Genomic DNA, 16,431 nt, shown 5'->3' on the forward strand with positions numbered 1-16,431 from the left:
TTATGTAAGTGTATGTAAATATAAAAATATGTAATTATATTGAAATTGTTGATCGGCTCTTGTCTCTTAGTGCGGGGTGGATGAGACCGTGGCATTGAATTAGGGTAGTGGTCTGTGGTACCTTAAAAGTAAGTGAATACACATTATAAGAGACAAAAAAAAAAAAAAAAAAAACTTTGTTAAGCAATTTTGCAATGGATTGAGCCGAGTGGATGATGCATATTTTCAGTCTTTACATTGTGCAAAGCAAATTAAACTGTGGGATGTGTGCTATATTGTGTAATTTATGCTTCTTGAAGGATTACCTTGAAAAATATTTTTAGAACTGTCACTGTTTACCAAAACACCCAAAATAGACCGGAATGACCCGAAATTTTTTTTGAAGTAGAACAGGGTGGGTTACTGTTCCGGTTTGTTTATCGACACGGTATTATCCGCCGTTACGGCCAGAAACGGAATAGAATTAATAACATTGAATCAAGCCTAATTACCTAAAGGTTAAAAAGAAATAAGATTGTATAATTTATATTTCCTAAGAAATACCCTGAAAAAAATTCCTAGAGCCACCATTGGCAAGTAGTCATGCTCCACTATATATTACTTGGAACAATCATCCAGGGCAGCATCCATTCTCGTCATCGATGAAGGACCTTGACAAAATGGTTAAAAACAAAGTCCCATTTGCTTAGAAGTTGCAAAAAAGACGATCCTTTCCTAGACAATGTTGATAAAGAGCTTCTAGCTCTAGGTGGCTAAAACCGTTTTGCATCTGTTGCATGAAGGACCGTGCTCTTTGTGCAACATTTATACTGTGTTTAGTCCAGGTCCTGGTGCTGAGAGGATCAGGGGCTGCTTGGCATGTGGCTTTTCAAAGATTTTTTTTTTTTTGAAAAAGCTGTGTTCATGACAATGGTAAAGCAACCCCAACTGTACATTGGTGTATTCATAGATTATATGGCTGGTGTAAACTGGTGGATTTTTGTTTTCATAATATTTAATTAATTGTCGTACTTTTTGTTGAATCTTAAGTTCCTTTCTTTTGAAGACCTTTATGAGTTGTTTTTCAACTCCAACACTTTCTGTATGAAGTCTTTTATGGAGTTACTTGTTAGCTGATAAGCTCTCAGCCTCCTTTTTTTTTCTCTGTTTCTTTGTTGTCTTTCATTGTTTTTGTGTTGACATCCTGAATACAAGTTTTAATGAATTACTGTTACTTATCAAACATTAAACATTCAAGTTTTAAACGTAATCAACTTACCAAAGAAAAAGAACATGATCCACTTTACAGCAAAGTCATGAAGTGCACGCCTCTAAGTTTTGGAAATCCGACTTTTATTTCAGATTTTCTCCATTTTTACCATTTTGGTGGCAAATAGTATATTAATGAAGCTGGTGGTTTCCGTAGCAATGTTTTTTAGGACATTTTGGCAAATTGAAACTTTGTAGATATGACTAAGCTGTGTTCAATACTCTTTGATTAGTCTCTTTGAGCAGAGGTTAAATTCATGTATTTTTCAATAATCATCTCTGGTGAAAAATCAGTAAAATAGCCCTTCTCCACTTCCACCCCTTCTTCAGCTGCTAGCATCTCAACCTGGTTCTGGACCCTATCTGCACCAATTTGATTTGGCTCCAAGAGCATGCAGGCAATCTCGGTTGAATCCTCTCCATGAACCAAGCCTAATGTCTGCACCGTGGGAAGCCCACCTCCTCGAGCACTCACCATCCTTGCAATTCTTCGAGCCACTGAGAAATCTGTGGACAAGATGGGTATGTTGTACAATGCAACCCATGGACGTGCTCCAATCATTGTGATGCCTCTTGCTCGAGACACCTCGGACGGACCTTCATCGGGCTTCTCCAAAAGCATATCGGGCATGGTCCATCCTGCCCATTGGTTGCCCATAAAGTTAGGCCGGTAATATCCAAGTTCACGCCTAATGGTGTCTAGAGCCTTGCCTGTTGGGTGTGCTGCAGCATAAAGAAACACTGGCACTGCAACAGAGAAAGAAAATGTAATCATCGAACTGACTAGTGCAAATACATTTCAAGTAAAGAGTAGTTTTAGGGACTATTTTGCAGAACTCTGTTCTCAATGGTTGATATAGCCTTTTGTGATTGAAAGAACATCATTTCACCTAGCAACGTAATTTCAATAATTATAAAAAATGTTGTCTTTTTAGACTTATGGTTCAAGTTAAACTACAATTTTCTGCTATTGAGTCTAGACAACTTTTATGATTGGTGATTAAAAAGTGATGTCTGTGGTAGACTTAGGTGAAAGGGATGTTACTCCAATATTTTTCTACTAATTTGACAACAAATGGACACTTTAGAAGGGTTCAACTGACCTTGGAATCGATTGGCAATGTCTGGTGCCACTGATTTTGCAAGCCAAGCTGCTTCATCTAGTGATGCCTGAGCCAGTGGATGGAAGAGAATGTCATCTACAACACCGAGCCGGGGGTGAGTCCCAGTGTGCAACTCAAGGTTAATGGCTCCAAATGCAGCTTCAACCATGGCTAGGATAGCTTGTTGCAATGGACTATAAATGGCACTCCTTGTGGTATCTTGAACAACATATGATACAAGAGTGTACCGAACCCTATTATACGCTCGGTCCTCAAATTTGTTCACGATGACAGTTTCTGGGTTAAACCTTGCGGCTTGTTCAATAGCATCAAGGGCAGCATGGTTACGTGATTCAGAGATAAATAGCTTGCAGCACAGTAACACAGATTGGTCTATTGTTTTCTTCTTGTCCTTTTGCAAGAGAAGCCAACATTTAAGTAAAGCAATTCAGTTTGGAAAAACAGTACTTTATTTAATAAACTCTTTTTGTTACTATGATATATGAATCTTTAGGTAATGATAAAATCCTTTGTATCATACGTGATAATTATTTGCTTTAAATACTTTTCCTCATAATTCTAGTCTTAGGCACCCTACAAAGCCATAAAGTGTCTCATGTATTAGATATATATGCAATCTTTCTCATTGTATGTTGGTTCCACACAATTGTATAGTTTACACATTATGAGAGAGAAGATATATATATATATATATCCAATGCATAAGATAATTATTAATTCAAAGTCAAGTTAGATAGTATGTGCCTCACATGTTATCTAGCTTCCACTAGGACTAGTTAGTGAACAAGTGTACGGCTATTCTCTTCCCAGAATAGGAGATGGTTTATTAGTTGTCTATTTTTTTCCCCTCCTTGGTCTTGATTGCATTGGTAATAGCTTCCAATCTTTAGCTACCACATCAGAAATCTTGTCTTATTACTGATAATTGAAATTTGCTCATATAATATTTGTATGTAATAGTTAAATAATTGAAGATAGCGATCACATGGTACAAAAGCTTGATTATATTATTAGATACCGTATAACGATGTAGGAACTACACTGATGGACTTATTATCATGTAATGCATAAAACTTAATCAAAGGATGAGTGTGCTTAGAATGTTAATTTGAGTTAGTGCTTAGGAGCTTAGGGCTTACATTTATGAATTTAAAGGATGAGTGGGCCCAAATTATAACACTTCAAGAAAGTTGGTTGGGGTTTTTTAGGAGGGGCAAATCAAAGAGTACATCACCTGACTGAAAAAGTTAGTTGGGTTTATTTTCGGGGAGAAATCACATATAAAATCATAACAAAAAGTAATTTTCCAAACTGCACCCAAACTGTAAATTAAATCCAAGGTTGTATAAGGTAGGGACAACATTGGCCAAAGCTCCAAATTAGATCACTTCTCTTCCCTCCCCTACTTAACTTTTAACATGATTTGAGGGGGGGGGGGGGGGGGGGGGGGGGGGGGGGGGTTGGGGGAATGGTTGGTCAAAATGTACAAAAATATTTTAACTTTAGTGATGTAGCACCTAGACAAAGAAGAAGAAGAAAGAAGAAACTTTGAAGGGACCTTGTAGTTAACTAGCACCTAGACAAAGAAGAAGAAAAAGAAGAGTCCTTACCTTGCAACTTGGGTTGAAATCCATTCCTTGCCTCACTGCTTTGCTTAACCCTTTTAGCTACCACCTACTTTGTATCACAAGAACTGAATGAGTAGGTGCTGTGAATCTGAGACGCATATAAAAGCCATTGCGGTAATAAATATTCTTGTGTGAGTCAGTATTGATACAAAAACCATATAAGCCAATGTTCACAGTGCTTGACGTGTCAGTGCTCAATTATAACAAGGAGAGGCACTTTTGCTGGAAACGTGAATCACATGCTTCTACTAATCGGCATCAACAACCATGCTCTCCTTCAATCAACACCACACGCATTGCTGGTCCCATGTATGTGCTTGTGTATAATAGGAGGAGATAATAAGTCCAAATGGCTTCTTTTTTCTTTTTTTTAAAGACATGATAGGATTAAAAATTTATGGTCTTTGCTTAATGATGATTGTTTTTTACTATCAAGTCACGATACCAATTGGTTTCTTTTAGGTGTAATAAGTAGGATTTGAATTTAAGTCTCTTATTTAACGACAAAGAACTTTATTAATTAAGCTAACTGCAACCACCAAAAGGTTTAAATTGTTATGTTTAGAATTTTATGGTACTCTACACAAATGTGGAAGCAAGCTTTGTTAGTCATATTTTCACTTTCAAGAAAGCATTTGACAAAAAGACATTATACAACCCACAGAATCAAGGTTATAAATAAAGAGAAACCCACTGTATTGGACTCTTTACAGTTTAAGAATTTGGAAGTCTATTGTGAAGTTCTTTATCCAATAATGTAGGTAAGCATGTGAAAATTGAAAACCCAGAACACGAAAGCAACAATGATCATATTCACATATTCGTATAAGTTGTGTTTGATAATTAATTAACCTTTTGAAAAACATAAGAAATATGCTCATATATCATATTGTCAGACAAGAAAACGTCTATGTCAGATATACTGGTGCATCCTGCATACTGCATACTTAGTAATACTCGTGCAGAACATGGTGATTATATAAATGGAGCTACGATGGTCGTCTGGAGACTCTGGATGGTGCAATGGCCATGGTTATAATAACTAGATATTATTGATTAATAGAAACAAAGTAGTAAGTCATTAGAAATAATACTTTATTTCTTCTTTTGTGAAGAAGTTGTTAATTTTTTAATTAAAATCACTGTCCTATATAACAAGGTAACTAATGGTCTCATATTAGCCAGCCAGTTGAGGTACAGAACTAAAAAACTTTAATACTGCAGTATTAATTACAATAAAAAACAAGGTTCACCAATTTAAACTGCAAATTTTTTAATGAAAAGGCAAAGGTGAGATGCAGATTCAGTACAAGGCCAAATTATTTGGTTCTCATAATATCTATGGACCCCTTGCAAAATATCTGTGGGGGCTTTCACGTGAGTTTATCTATCTTCAACTAACATTTCTATGAGTCATTCTCACCTACATTTCATAAGTATTATCATCCACTGATGAAGGACAAAATAGATATTAAATGCCAACTGGAAAAAGAGACAAAAAGGGAATTTGTGTAGTCAATCCAATTTTAGTTTGGGATAAGGTTCACTGTTCAGTTGGATGAGGTCTGAACTAGAAGATGAAACTTCAAAAATAAGAACAGAGATGGCACTTAATAGTTAAGTCCAAAGAAGAACAACAAAATATCGAAGTAGGAATAAAAGACACAAGTGATCTTCTGAGAAAGGACCTGTAAATGATTAACAAAGAAATTTCAACTGAGAAACATAAGAAATCTCTGAGGAGAATATCCTAATCTTATAACTATTAACTGCTGAATATATATATATAGATGAAGGGGCTGATGCCAAACCTTGAGCCAAAGTGTACGGTTGAAATTTTTTTCATGTTAGCTTGTTCTCAGTGGTGTCTCTTGTGCATCCAGAAAATAGAAATTCCACTAGCCTCCTGTCTCCTAAACTACTGCTATGCAAGTGAATCTGCAAAAACAGTTTTGTTAGAATACCCAGGATTCCAAAGTAATTAAACTCTAATCAACTAGGCATTTCAATTTCAGGAGGAGGATTTATTGTTCATCTACCTCTATAATATTGACAAGGGTATAGCCAAGGCTGACTTGAGTCAAAAACCGTTTTCTTTGATAGGACCAAGGGAGTGTCTAAAACATCAATAAGTACTACTTCTAGTCCCAACTGCCAACCAGAACTTTCAAGTCAAGGTTTTAATCACTTAAAATTCTTCGCCACACTCATGAATCTGGGATCAGGCTTGAGTCCAAAAACCGTTTTCTTTGATAGGACCAAGGGAGTGACTAAAACATCAATAAGTACTACTTCTAGTCCCAACTGCCAACCAAAACTTTCAAGTCAAGGTTTTAATCACTTAAAATTCTTCGCCACACTCATGAATCTGGGATCAGGCTTCAGTACAGAATATATTTGACTAGAAGCACCTCAGTCATAGTTAAAATTTGAATTGGTCAAAACATGGCACCTTGTTTGTTCATAGTAACAGATTTTTTTTCTGAGAGTCCTTGAAAAAGTCCTTTGTTACCAAAAGACATCTCTCTGGCTCTCATCTTAATAAAATCATCTTTGAAGGCACAAGTAGGACAAGTGAAGGGCAATGATTTAGGAGTAAAAATATAGGATCAGAGATGAAACCATTGGGATCCGGTTAATAAGTCTAGTGACACAAAACTTTTCACAATTGCAAAAATAACATGTGATTGTGTAGTGGTGCGTAGTAAAAATATTGCTAGTGGTGGCCCAGGTCGGTTTATGTAAAACTGATGCATCAAACACAGCTTTCTACCTTAGCAAGTTATGAAAAAGGTTATTTCCCCAGCATTGCTCTTATGTAATACCTCTAGAGAACAGCTTAATCTTTTTTTGCAGTCTTTCAAATGTAAATTCCAACACCATCCACTTTTAAGGTCGTGAAATATGGACAAAAACCGCAAAATAGTGAGCACATAGGACTAATGGACAATTAGAGATATCACTTGATTAGTATAAAAAATCATCCAAGACAAGAGTATCACCTTTCATTATAAATCCTTTAATAAAATTTTACACACAAAATGTTTTATTTTTGCCTAAAACTTTAAATATCTGTCAACTATTTCTTCCTGTGAAAGATCAGTGAAATATCCCTTCCCCACAGCAATATTCTCTTCCCTTGCAAGTCTCTCAACTTCTTGCTGAACTCTATCTCCTCCAACTTTACTTGGTTCCAGCAAATTACAAGCTACCTCAGTAACATCTTCACCATGTGCTAGTGCCATGGCTTGTACTGAAGGAAGTCCACCTCCTCTCCCACTTACTTGTTTTGCAATTCTCCGAACAACAGAAATATCAGTAGAGAAGATGGGAATATTGTAGTTATCAACCCACCGGGTTGCTCCAATTACTACAACACCTTTTTCTTGAGTCACTTGAGCAGGACCCTCATCTGGCTTCAGTGGCAGGAACTCTGGTTTCGGACCCCCAATCCATTGAGTTCCACTTGAGTTAGGCTTGAAATAACCCAGCTCTCTTCTAATTGTATCAAGCGTCCTCCCATCCTCATTGGCAGCTCCATATAGAAAAGTAGGGACTGCAGGCTATACAAATTCTAATTAGCAAAGAAAACATTACAAATTCAGGGAAAAAAAGAATGTAAAGAATATACATTGATACTATGTTACTATCACATAAGAAACACATTTTGAAACTGAAGTCCTTAGAAATCGCTATGCAGCTTGTGCTGTAATGCCTATTTCTAGTAAGAACTTAGGTCAGTCTTGCATTCAAGAAATCAATTTCAGCTACTCATAATAGAATGACAATGCAAAATTTAAATTGCCAAGCTCAAAGGAGTATGATTAGTGGACTAGGCATCTTGAATTGATTCCCCATAGTCAAAAGTAACAAAATAGAGAACAAAGGAACAATGAGGACCATCACCCTCACCAATGATTTACAAAATCATTTAGTAGTTTACTACTAGCTACAGTTTGATGCAATCCCAAGGTTAAGGGCACAAACCTTGCATACTAGAGCCAATATCAGCTGCTGAAGACTTTGCAATTTCAGCCATTTGGTCCAACGAAGTCAGTGCTAGGGGATGAAAGCATATATGGTCGACAACTCCAAGTCGAGGATGACTTCCACAATGCAACTCAAGGTCAATTGTCTCAAAAGCTGCCTTAACCATGGCAAGCACAGCACTTTTCAAGTGACATGAGTTGCTAGATGGCTTTGGAGCTAATTTGGAGACAAGGGTGTAACCAACTCTATTGTAAGTCTCATCTTCAAACTTATTGATGATAGCAGCTTCTGGGAATAGCTTAGCTGCTCTTTCAATTGATTCCAATGCAGCCCTGTTCCGACTTTCAGATATGTATAGCTTGCAGCAAGCAAGCATCAGCTTTGACATATTCCTTCAACTTACTGTGGTTCTCAAACTGCAGAGAAAGATAGTTTTCAGATAACTAAATAACATCACCAACAGAATTGTGAGTTGTGGCTTTTTCTTGGACCACAAACCCCACCTCCCAAGCCACTAGTATACACATGATGGTAAATAGTAAAGAATGTTAAACACAATTGCAAAATTGCACTAGTAAAACCGAATTCAAATTCCACCTTCAAAGCATCAATAACTCTAATGAAATAACTGATGTGGCAACTTAGTGTACAATAAAAGATTAAAAGTAATGTCAATGGTGGCCCCATGTGAAAGTGATGCAATCACAATCTGCCATCTCAACAAGTTATGAAAAAAGTTGTAAAATTTGTTGTGTCTGTGGCATTATTAAATTGGTAAAACCTATTGCACACGTGAGATGAAAACACTTTATTTCCAACTTGAAATTGAGTTTTCAACTCATGATTTCAGTTGTTTTTGTACCTGTGTGTATGGACATGTGTGCAAGTTGATGTGTGTAACACTGCCCATATTAAATATAGCTTACAGGGTTCTGGGTACTACACAAAGCAACCTACTACCCATTAATATCAAGCATGTTTGCTAAAAACACAATAAGAATAAAATTAGTTTTATATACTGCCCATTCTAATTACTCTCACGAATCTAGTGCAAATCCATCAAAAATAAATAAATAAACCAAAACCACAACAACCCAGATAAATTTTTCTAATGATGGTTACATTTTAAAGAGTTCTTGGGCCACTGTTTTCTGAGGCTAAAAATTGACTAAACAAGCTCTTGATTTCTTAGATGTTTCAAAATTTTTGTAATAAAGATCCACCATGCGACAACCACAAATTCAAGAAGAAAAAGAAGTGCGGGAGGGACAAAAAGAAGTGCGGTGAAAAAGCATAACGATTTTGTTAAAAAGAAGCGCGGGAGGGACAAAAAAAAAACCTATGTTTATAGTACGTACCTTGTTTGATGGTCTGTTTGTTGTGGCTGATGTCCTCCAATATCTAGAAGAGAACGAGATGTAGAAAAGGTGTGTGTATCTAAAAGGTTACGTGTAATAATAATATTGAGATATTGAAAGTTTCAACAACTTCCACACATTCTGAAACTGAATTCCTTTGAAATTGCTATGCTGCCTGTAATGCCTATTTCCAGTAATAAGAACTTAGATCAGTCTTGCATTATAGAAATCAATTTCAGCTACTCATAATAGAATTACAATTGCAAAATTTGGGTTGCCAATATCAAAGGAGTTGGATTAGTGAATTAAGCACCTTGAATTCATTTTTGGATAATAATGACTGTCATAATCAGGTTTGTTGGTACTTCCATTCCTTCATATATTATGTTTTCCTATATTCTTGCCAAATCAATTACTAGCAAACTTGATTCTTTGTTTTCCTCTAAGTAAAGTTGTAGTCTCTGTGCTTTGCAGATTTAAATATTTGTACTCCTATTCCTAAAGCCAATGGTGATTTTGGGGCTAAGAAGATGTTGCTTTTATTAAAGTGCTGGTGGAAAAATTGACTTGAGAGCTGTTTGAGGGCCAAAATGGCCAAATGGTCATAAAATCCTAACCATATAGTTAGTAGACCCGGTTCCCAAACATTATCATTTACTAGTATCTCGAGTCTTAAAAACTCGATTTTGAGCCTCAAAATCGAGTCTTTGAGACTCAGTTTTTGTATTCTGATGTGGCCAAATTCCACGTGGCGTGTCCACGTGACTCGAGTTGCACGTGGACACGCCACGTGGAATTTGGCCACTTGGATTTCGAGTCTTAGAGACTCGATTTGCTAAAAGTGAAACCGAGTCTCAGAAACTCGATTTGCTAAAAGTGAAACCGAGTCTCAGAAACTCGATTTTCAAATGTAGTCATGTCTAGTCATGTCTGGGTCTCACAATTGCAGCTGGTTTTGTCTGGTCTGGGTCTCTCGGGATTTAGCAGAACCTTTGCACATGCTCTCTCACTCATTGTAGGCTTTCTCAACTCTCATACACATTCAGCAGCAACAGCTTCCTCTCTCACTATCTGTCTCTCTCTTTTACTCTCATACAAAACTCACCCCATTACAAACTTCAAATCAAACTCACCCTCCATATTTTCACATCCTCATGTCAGGTAAGGTTTCTCAATCTCTCTAAAGACTCGAGATGCTAGTCAATGATAAAGTTTGGGAACCGGGTTAACTAACTATATAGTTAGGATTTTATAGCCATTTGGCCATTTTGGCCCTGCCTGAGGGCCAAAATAAATTGTGGATTCAGATATTTGGAGGTAGGTCTTTATCAACTTGAACAAAACCCACTAATTTCTCCTGGCTGAGCAAAGAGTTGGTTGAAAAAAAAGAATGTGTTTCAAAGTGAGCGGGTGGTGGGTTACAAATTAGTGCATGGGCTGATCCATGGATCCGAATGCTGTAAATTTTGATACCAGGCCGTGGGATCAAGCTGAATTGATTGCAACCTTTGAGCCTAATGCTGTCAATAAGACCCTAATATTCACCTAACTTCTCAGGCCTCGTAGGATCAATAATTTAAAGGGTTTAAGTACCTGGACTGCCGGGCAATACAACCACATGATCGGAGATCCAGACAGCAGTTATATTAATTTTATTATTTGGCCGAAAAGCCATCCTGCATCTAGCTATTTTACTGATCAAGTTTGTGGTAAAATGGCAGGGGATGCTGTCAATCTTTTGCTCTTCTAGACTCTGTTTTGGGAAGCTGGAAACACCATTCAACACAATTTCATATAAAAAAAAAAAAGATAACAGAAGGTGCAGCGATCTGAAACGTATGATGTAGCATACTACCCCATATTTGCCCAGTTCAAAGCAAACTCAACAAGATGGATCTCGTATGAGCAAATCGCATATCAGGAATTTAACATTTGATACTGAATAAAAGTGTCTAGAATGTACACAAGTCGCCTATTCATGCAGAAAATTGTACATCTAGTAGAGACACTTTTGTTATTTTCTGTTTGTTTCACAGAAGGATTTATATGTTTAAAAAAAAAAAAAAAAACCCCGCTGATCATTACTCATCAATTATCATTGGCATTGTGCCTGCGTAGCATTTATCACTTTATGGCAAATTGGTCAGATAGGTCACCTGCAGTTCAAATTCCATCAACGGAATTTGAATTTAATGATGGTTTCACGTTATTAGAACATTGAAGGCAATGTATCAAATTATGAGAATAACTAGAAAATAGACAACAAAATGAAAAGTGCTGATTGTATTCCGACAAGAGCAATTAACCACTAAATTTTATCACAGGATCAATCTCCATGAATTGATCATAAAATAGCCAACAGAAATGTTTGCCAACCAATAAAATGAAAAGTCAAAATATGTGAAGTCCAAGCCCACAACTTATTGCCAGGAAATTCTGTAACAGTTACAAGCTCCAACACTCAGTGTGATGCTTCCACCACTTTCTGTAAACAAACAGGAACGAGTACAGAAAAATTAAAATTTAAGACATTAAGAAAACAATATGCATATAACTGATTACTAAAATGGTCCAACCAAACCCTCAACCGACTAGCTATAGAAAGGCAGTAAGTAGTCCATAAACGGTGGTGATGTGTTCTAAAAGCCACCTAGATGTATTTTTCTCTGTTGATTTCCTTTAAGAACTCTAGTTTAGACACGTGGCATACATGAAACTATATTTTCACAAAGTCAACAAGCTCTAGATCAAGGAACACCTCTTTTCCTTATAAGAACAAGGTAAAGGCTGAGATCATGGATTGAAGTCGTAGACCCACCACCAAAAGGATAACATAGACCAGAAACTAACATGATTAGATGAATTCAAACCATCCGATACTATACACCATATCTAAGCAATATGAACATTTTGAGAAAAAGATTATTATATGACAGTCCATCTCCTTTTTTATTTTCTTTTTTGATAGGTAAAATAACTAACAAGCAATGGTCCTTGAAACAGTAGGAGTCAAACCCACATATATGACAGTCCAATTCATCTAATACCAACAACTTTTTTTTTTGGTTGATAAATTACAAAACTCCATAATTTAGAGATTGAACCCCACACTTTATTTTGTTTTGATAATTCGATGGTTGGGGGAGTAGGGATTTGAATGCTAGACGTCTCCATTAGAAAGACCAGGGGATACCAGTTGAGCTGTAAGGATCTTGGTAGACATTAAACTCCACACTGTTAGAAATTTCAAATTAAATCCTATACTTTAAAAAACGTTTCTATTCAAACCATAAACCCATTATGTGTAATGTTGTTAATAGAAAATGCTTGAACAAAATGATGATGTGCGGCTTGGAATGAAATGATGTCCATATATAATAGACATACATGTTGAAGAAACCACATAGCACCATTTTGTTTAAACATTTTCCTTAAACTAAAACACTGTAAATTGGTGTATGGTCTGAATTGAAACATTTTCAAAGTGTCGAGCTTAATTTGTACAACCCATAAACTATAGGTTTCAATTTTAATTACCCCCACCACTCTTTTTTATAAGTATGACGAGTTTTAAAATGAAATCCACTAACCATTACATATCCAACAATCAAAATGTATACATGATAAAAAAATGTAACAATAGAAAAGGGAAAAGACAACAATGAAGGGTTCCTTCTTTTGCTATTCATAGTTTCAAACAATCTCCTCCTTAAACAAGGCATCATTTTATTTAAAATTTCTCCACTAATGGCGTAATCTTAAATGTGTACAATAAATTGAAATGTTCTTGAAAGTATAGGATTGAATTTGAAACTTCTAAAAACGTGGCTCAATTTGAAACCACCCCTAAACCATGTGGTTTAAAATTTTAACTCCCCCCTCCCCCTCCCACTTTTTAAATAAGTATATAGAGAAGTAAAGCATGAATACCTTTAACCATTCCACATCCAACTATGAAAATGTACAATGAACTGATGAGGGGTTTCTTCTTTTGCTTTTCACATCTTTTTATTTCCTCATAATTACACCATAATTCTCCAGTGTACCCACCCTAAGAAATTGTACACTTAACAGAAAGTTAATCTGTTACTTGTATGTGAATCTATATGATATCTCACATAAAATCTATGGTGATTTTATAACCAACCCCCCACCAATGTTCACAAACTGACTGGAATTGACCAAGCTGATTGAAACTGATAGGAAGTATACTAGAACAACTCCTAAGATACTTACCTTCAACTGTTATTCGGTATGCTGCACACAAAAGTTTTTCATTTTTTCATTATAGGGTGTGGGTGTAGCAGATGTTCCATGAGTGCACTAAACTTTGTGCATCAAACTATTTCCTTTTTAAAATGTGCAAATACATATTACATGCTTTGATGAAGGGAATGTGTTTGTAGAAAGGAGAGATGGTTGGCATCTCCCCTGACAGGTACAAGAACAGCCTTCGGGCTTACCTGTTACCTACATATCTGGTTAAGGCTTCCCACCCTTTGAGGTGGATCTATAACCCAATTTAAAACTTATCCAAAAAAGAAGGGGACAATCAGAGGAACTGACAGACTGACTAGAGATAGCGACCAATTGGCATCACATAATTTTATTACTAAAGGAACAGACAATGCACAGAGCCACAGACCCTCTAGCAACAAAAAATTATAGTGCTTTAAATTTCTCATCACTAGGGTAGACCGCACCATTTCTTTTTTCTTTTTCTTTTTATAATTTTAATGATGGTCAAGTTAACGAAAATATAGAGGTACCTCTTCCTTCTTGTCCTTGCCGCCCGAAAATAATTTGTACCCGGAAAAGAAAAGCAGGCCCCAGCCAGACAGAGAGGCAATTACAAACTGCAAAAGCATTATATTCAGTCAAGACAGTTTCCCATGTATACTACCCACTCATTTCAGTTTCATCAATCCTCAGGAAACAGCACTAATGAAAACAAACAAAAGCTTTAACACCATAACATTAGTTTGATCATAGTGAAGTGTAAAGTACCAATATGACCTCCAAAGAAAAGAAAGAGTGTGAATGCTGAGGAAAAGGGAGGTTAACAAAGAGGGGGGAAGGGCATTTGGAGATCTGCGTTTTCAATAAATAAGACTCACATGCTCTTCCTTCCACTTAGATGGGCTCAATGGGTCTTGCCAGATGTTAACCCTTGGTGGACCATGGGTATCTGCAATAAACAAACAAATAGGTAGTGTTCATCAATTCATAATTCGTTACAACAAAAGGATTGTCCTTAACTAAGGATTACAAAGTTACAGTGGAATGAATGTGTTACATATATAATATCATATCTATCATTAAGACCCATATTTTTTTTTTAATTCATATTTTAACATTGCAGAATTGATTTATCAATATGAAAAAGACAAAACAACAATAAAGCATTCCTGGCGTAAATGTGCTCAATAGTATTTCATTTGGCCAGAAAGTCATCTCCGTGATAAAAAATTATATATAGTTCCCCAAATCTTCCAATCCACTTATACATCCAAATTTCCAAATTTAACAAACATCCCTTATATATTTTTTTTGATAGATAACAAACACCCCTTATATATGAAGAAAACAAAACAATATGACTTGCACATTTAAATATATCTTTGATAGTTTCCCCTGAACTTTTTTTTTTTTAATAAAGCTACAATGGAGTGAATGTCTTACATGTATAATATCAAATCTGTCATTATGACCCATATGTTTTTTTCTCCATATCTTAACATTAAAAAAGTAATTTAATCAATATGAGAAAGAAAAAACAACGATAAAGCATTCTTGGCCAAACAAATAAACTCAATTAACACCTCCTTTGGCTAGAAAGCCATCTCTGCTATAAGAAAATCATACATATTTCACCTGATCTTCCAATCCACTTATGCATCCCAAATTTTGAGATTAACAAACACCCTTATATATAAGGAATACAAATTAAAACAATATGATCTGCACATCTAAAAATATCTTTGACAATTTCCTCTGATAATTTTTTTTTTTAATAGATTTTAGCCAACGAGCTATAACTGGAAATAAAATTTAAATAATAATAATAAAAAAATCCCACCATTAAACAGGTTCATACTCAACATTTGTCATATTTCGCCTTATCAAAATCACAATTTTGGTGTTCTCCCTCTTCAGGATTCAATGTGTGTGGCAAGGTTGATTTGGGTGATATCGGAGTAGTAATAATTTGAAAGGCTATTCCCCATTGCTTGATGTTTTGACGGGTGTGAGCCGACTATATTAAAGCTGAAAGAGTATTTTATGAAGACGCTACTCGAGTGGATGAAGTTTTCTTTCTCAAATTTAAATTGAGCTTAGTGATTTTGGGTAATTTTAGAGTATTATTGTAATTTTCAGCTAGTAATAAATTTTATTATAATGAATCCCAAATATATATCCTCTCACACTATCATTGAATTTCAACTGTTTGGGACCTGAGAAACCACAAACAGTTAAAAAGACCTTCACTCAAACCCTAAAAACACAACCATTTACTTTTACACCAAAATTCACAATTTTTTTTTTCAGATTTTCCAGCAACCAAAACAGAGAAAAGAAAAGTCAAAATATTTAAACTCATTAAAAACCTAATCTACCATAAAGACGCCCAAAAAAAAAAGAATAATATTTTCTCCTTTCATTTCCAAAATTTTCTCGGCAACCAAACAGAACCTAAGATTTGAGGATCTGATCTTGTGCGACAAATAAGACCGGTAATCGAGAGAAATCAAAGCGCCTATATATATATATATATATGAATGTAAATGCGAGAAAGTTACCAGCGGCGCCGGCGAGGCCACGGCGGTGAATGAGATGAGGCGACGACGTTTGAGGAGATGAGAGTCGCGTTAGAGCTGCGGCTCTACGAGCTGCTGCTGCTGCCACAGTAGCCATTGCTTTGATGAGAGAGAGAGAGAGAGAGAGAGAGAGAGAGTGTGAGAGAGACCAAGCAGATCGGAAATGGAGACATAGCACAGTATATATATGAATGAATATGCCAATGAAATGAATAATGGATTAAAGCGACGTCGTCTGCTTCTTCTTACCAGTTACTAGGTCGAA

The 16,431-nt window shown here is 36.0% G+C and overlaps 2 protein-coding genes, 1 long non-coding RNA gene and 1 other non-coding gene across 7 annotated transcripts in view; 1 reads left to right on the top strand and 3 right to left on the bottom strand.

The window, feature by feature from the left end:
• The window catches only part of LOC126702673 (uncharacterized), a 30,094-nt gene extending 23,711 nt beyond the window's left edge, over positions 1-6,383 (bottom strand). The window contains exons 1-3 of one of the 4 annotated variants that reach the window (XM_050401488.1): positions 6,040-6,383; positions 5,812-5,938; positions 3,983-4,046 (exon numbers count right to left, since the gene is read on the bottom strand). In XM_050401488.1, coding sequence (XP_050257445.1) covers positions 3,983-4,006 — 24 coding nt within the window. In that variant the 5' untranslated portion in view covers positions 4,007-4,046; positions 5,812-5,938; positions 6,040-6,383. Of the gene's footprint in view, positions 1-1,458; positions 1,996-2,351; positions 2,764-3,982; positions 4,559-5,811; positions 5,939-6,039 lie in introns of those variants that run through there. The other 3 variants (XM_050401487.1, XM_050401489.1, XM_050401486.1) reach the window with 3 other exon arrangements.
• Positions 6,384-6,940: 557 nt separating this feature from the next.
• On the bottom strand, positions 6,941-9,430 carry LOC126702676 (uncharacterized). Its single transcript, XM_050401493.1, has 3 exons — positions 9,349-9,430; positions 7,988-8,406; positions 6,941-7,556 (listed from the first exon to the last, which is right to left on the bottom strand). The coding sequence occupies exons 2-3, from the start codon at positions 8,376-8,378 to the stop codon at positions 7,057-7,059; spliced, it is 891 nt and encodes a 296-aa protein (XP_050257450.1). The 5' UTR covers positions 8,379-8,406; positions 9,349-9,430; the 3' UTR covers positions 6,941-7,056.
• Positions 9,431-11,616: 2,186 nt separating this feature from the next.
• LOC126702162 (uncharacterized) lies at positions 11,617-16,332 on the bottom strand. Its single transcript, XR_007647668.1, has 4 exons — positions 16,149-16,332; positions 14,466-14,536; positions 14,118-14,204; positions 11,617-11,833 (listed from the first exon to the last, which is right to left on the bottom strand). It is a non-coding gene; the product is annotated as an uncharacterized LOC126702162 (long non-coding RNA).
• Positions 13,745-13,874, top strand: LOC126704510 (U6atac minor spliceosomal RNA). Its single transcript, XR_007648217.1, has one exon. It is a non-coding gene; the product is annotated as a U6atac minor spliceosomal RNA (small nuclear RNA).
• Positions 16,333-16,431: the final 99 nt, after the last annotated feature.

This window comes from Quercus robur, chromosome 10 (assembly GCF_932294415.1).
Source record: "Quercus robur chromosome 10, dhQueRobu3.1, whole genome shotgun sequence".
Classification (NCBI taxonomy): domain Eukaryota; kingdom Viridiplantae; phylum Streptophyta; class Magnoliopsida; order Fagales; family Fagaceae; genus Quercus; species Quercus robur.

Coding starts and splice junctions, on each gene's coding strand:
- LOC126702676 (XM_050401493.1), bottom strand. CDS start 8,378: ATGTCAAAGCTGATGCTTGCTTGCTGCAAGCTATACATATCTGAAAGT. Junction 7,557..7,987: donor TATTGGCTCTAGTATGCAAG/GTTTGTGCCCTT, acceptor TATAGCCTGCAG/TCCCTACTTTTCTATATGGA.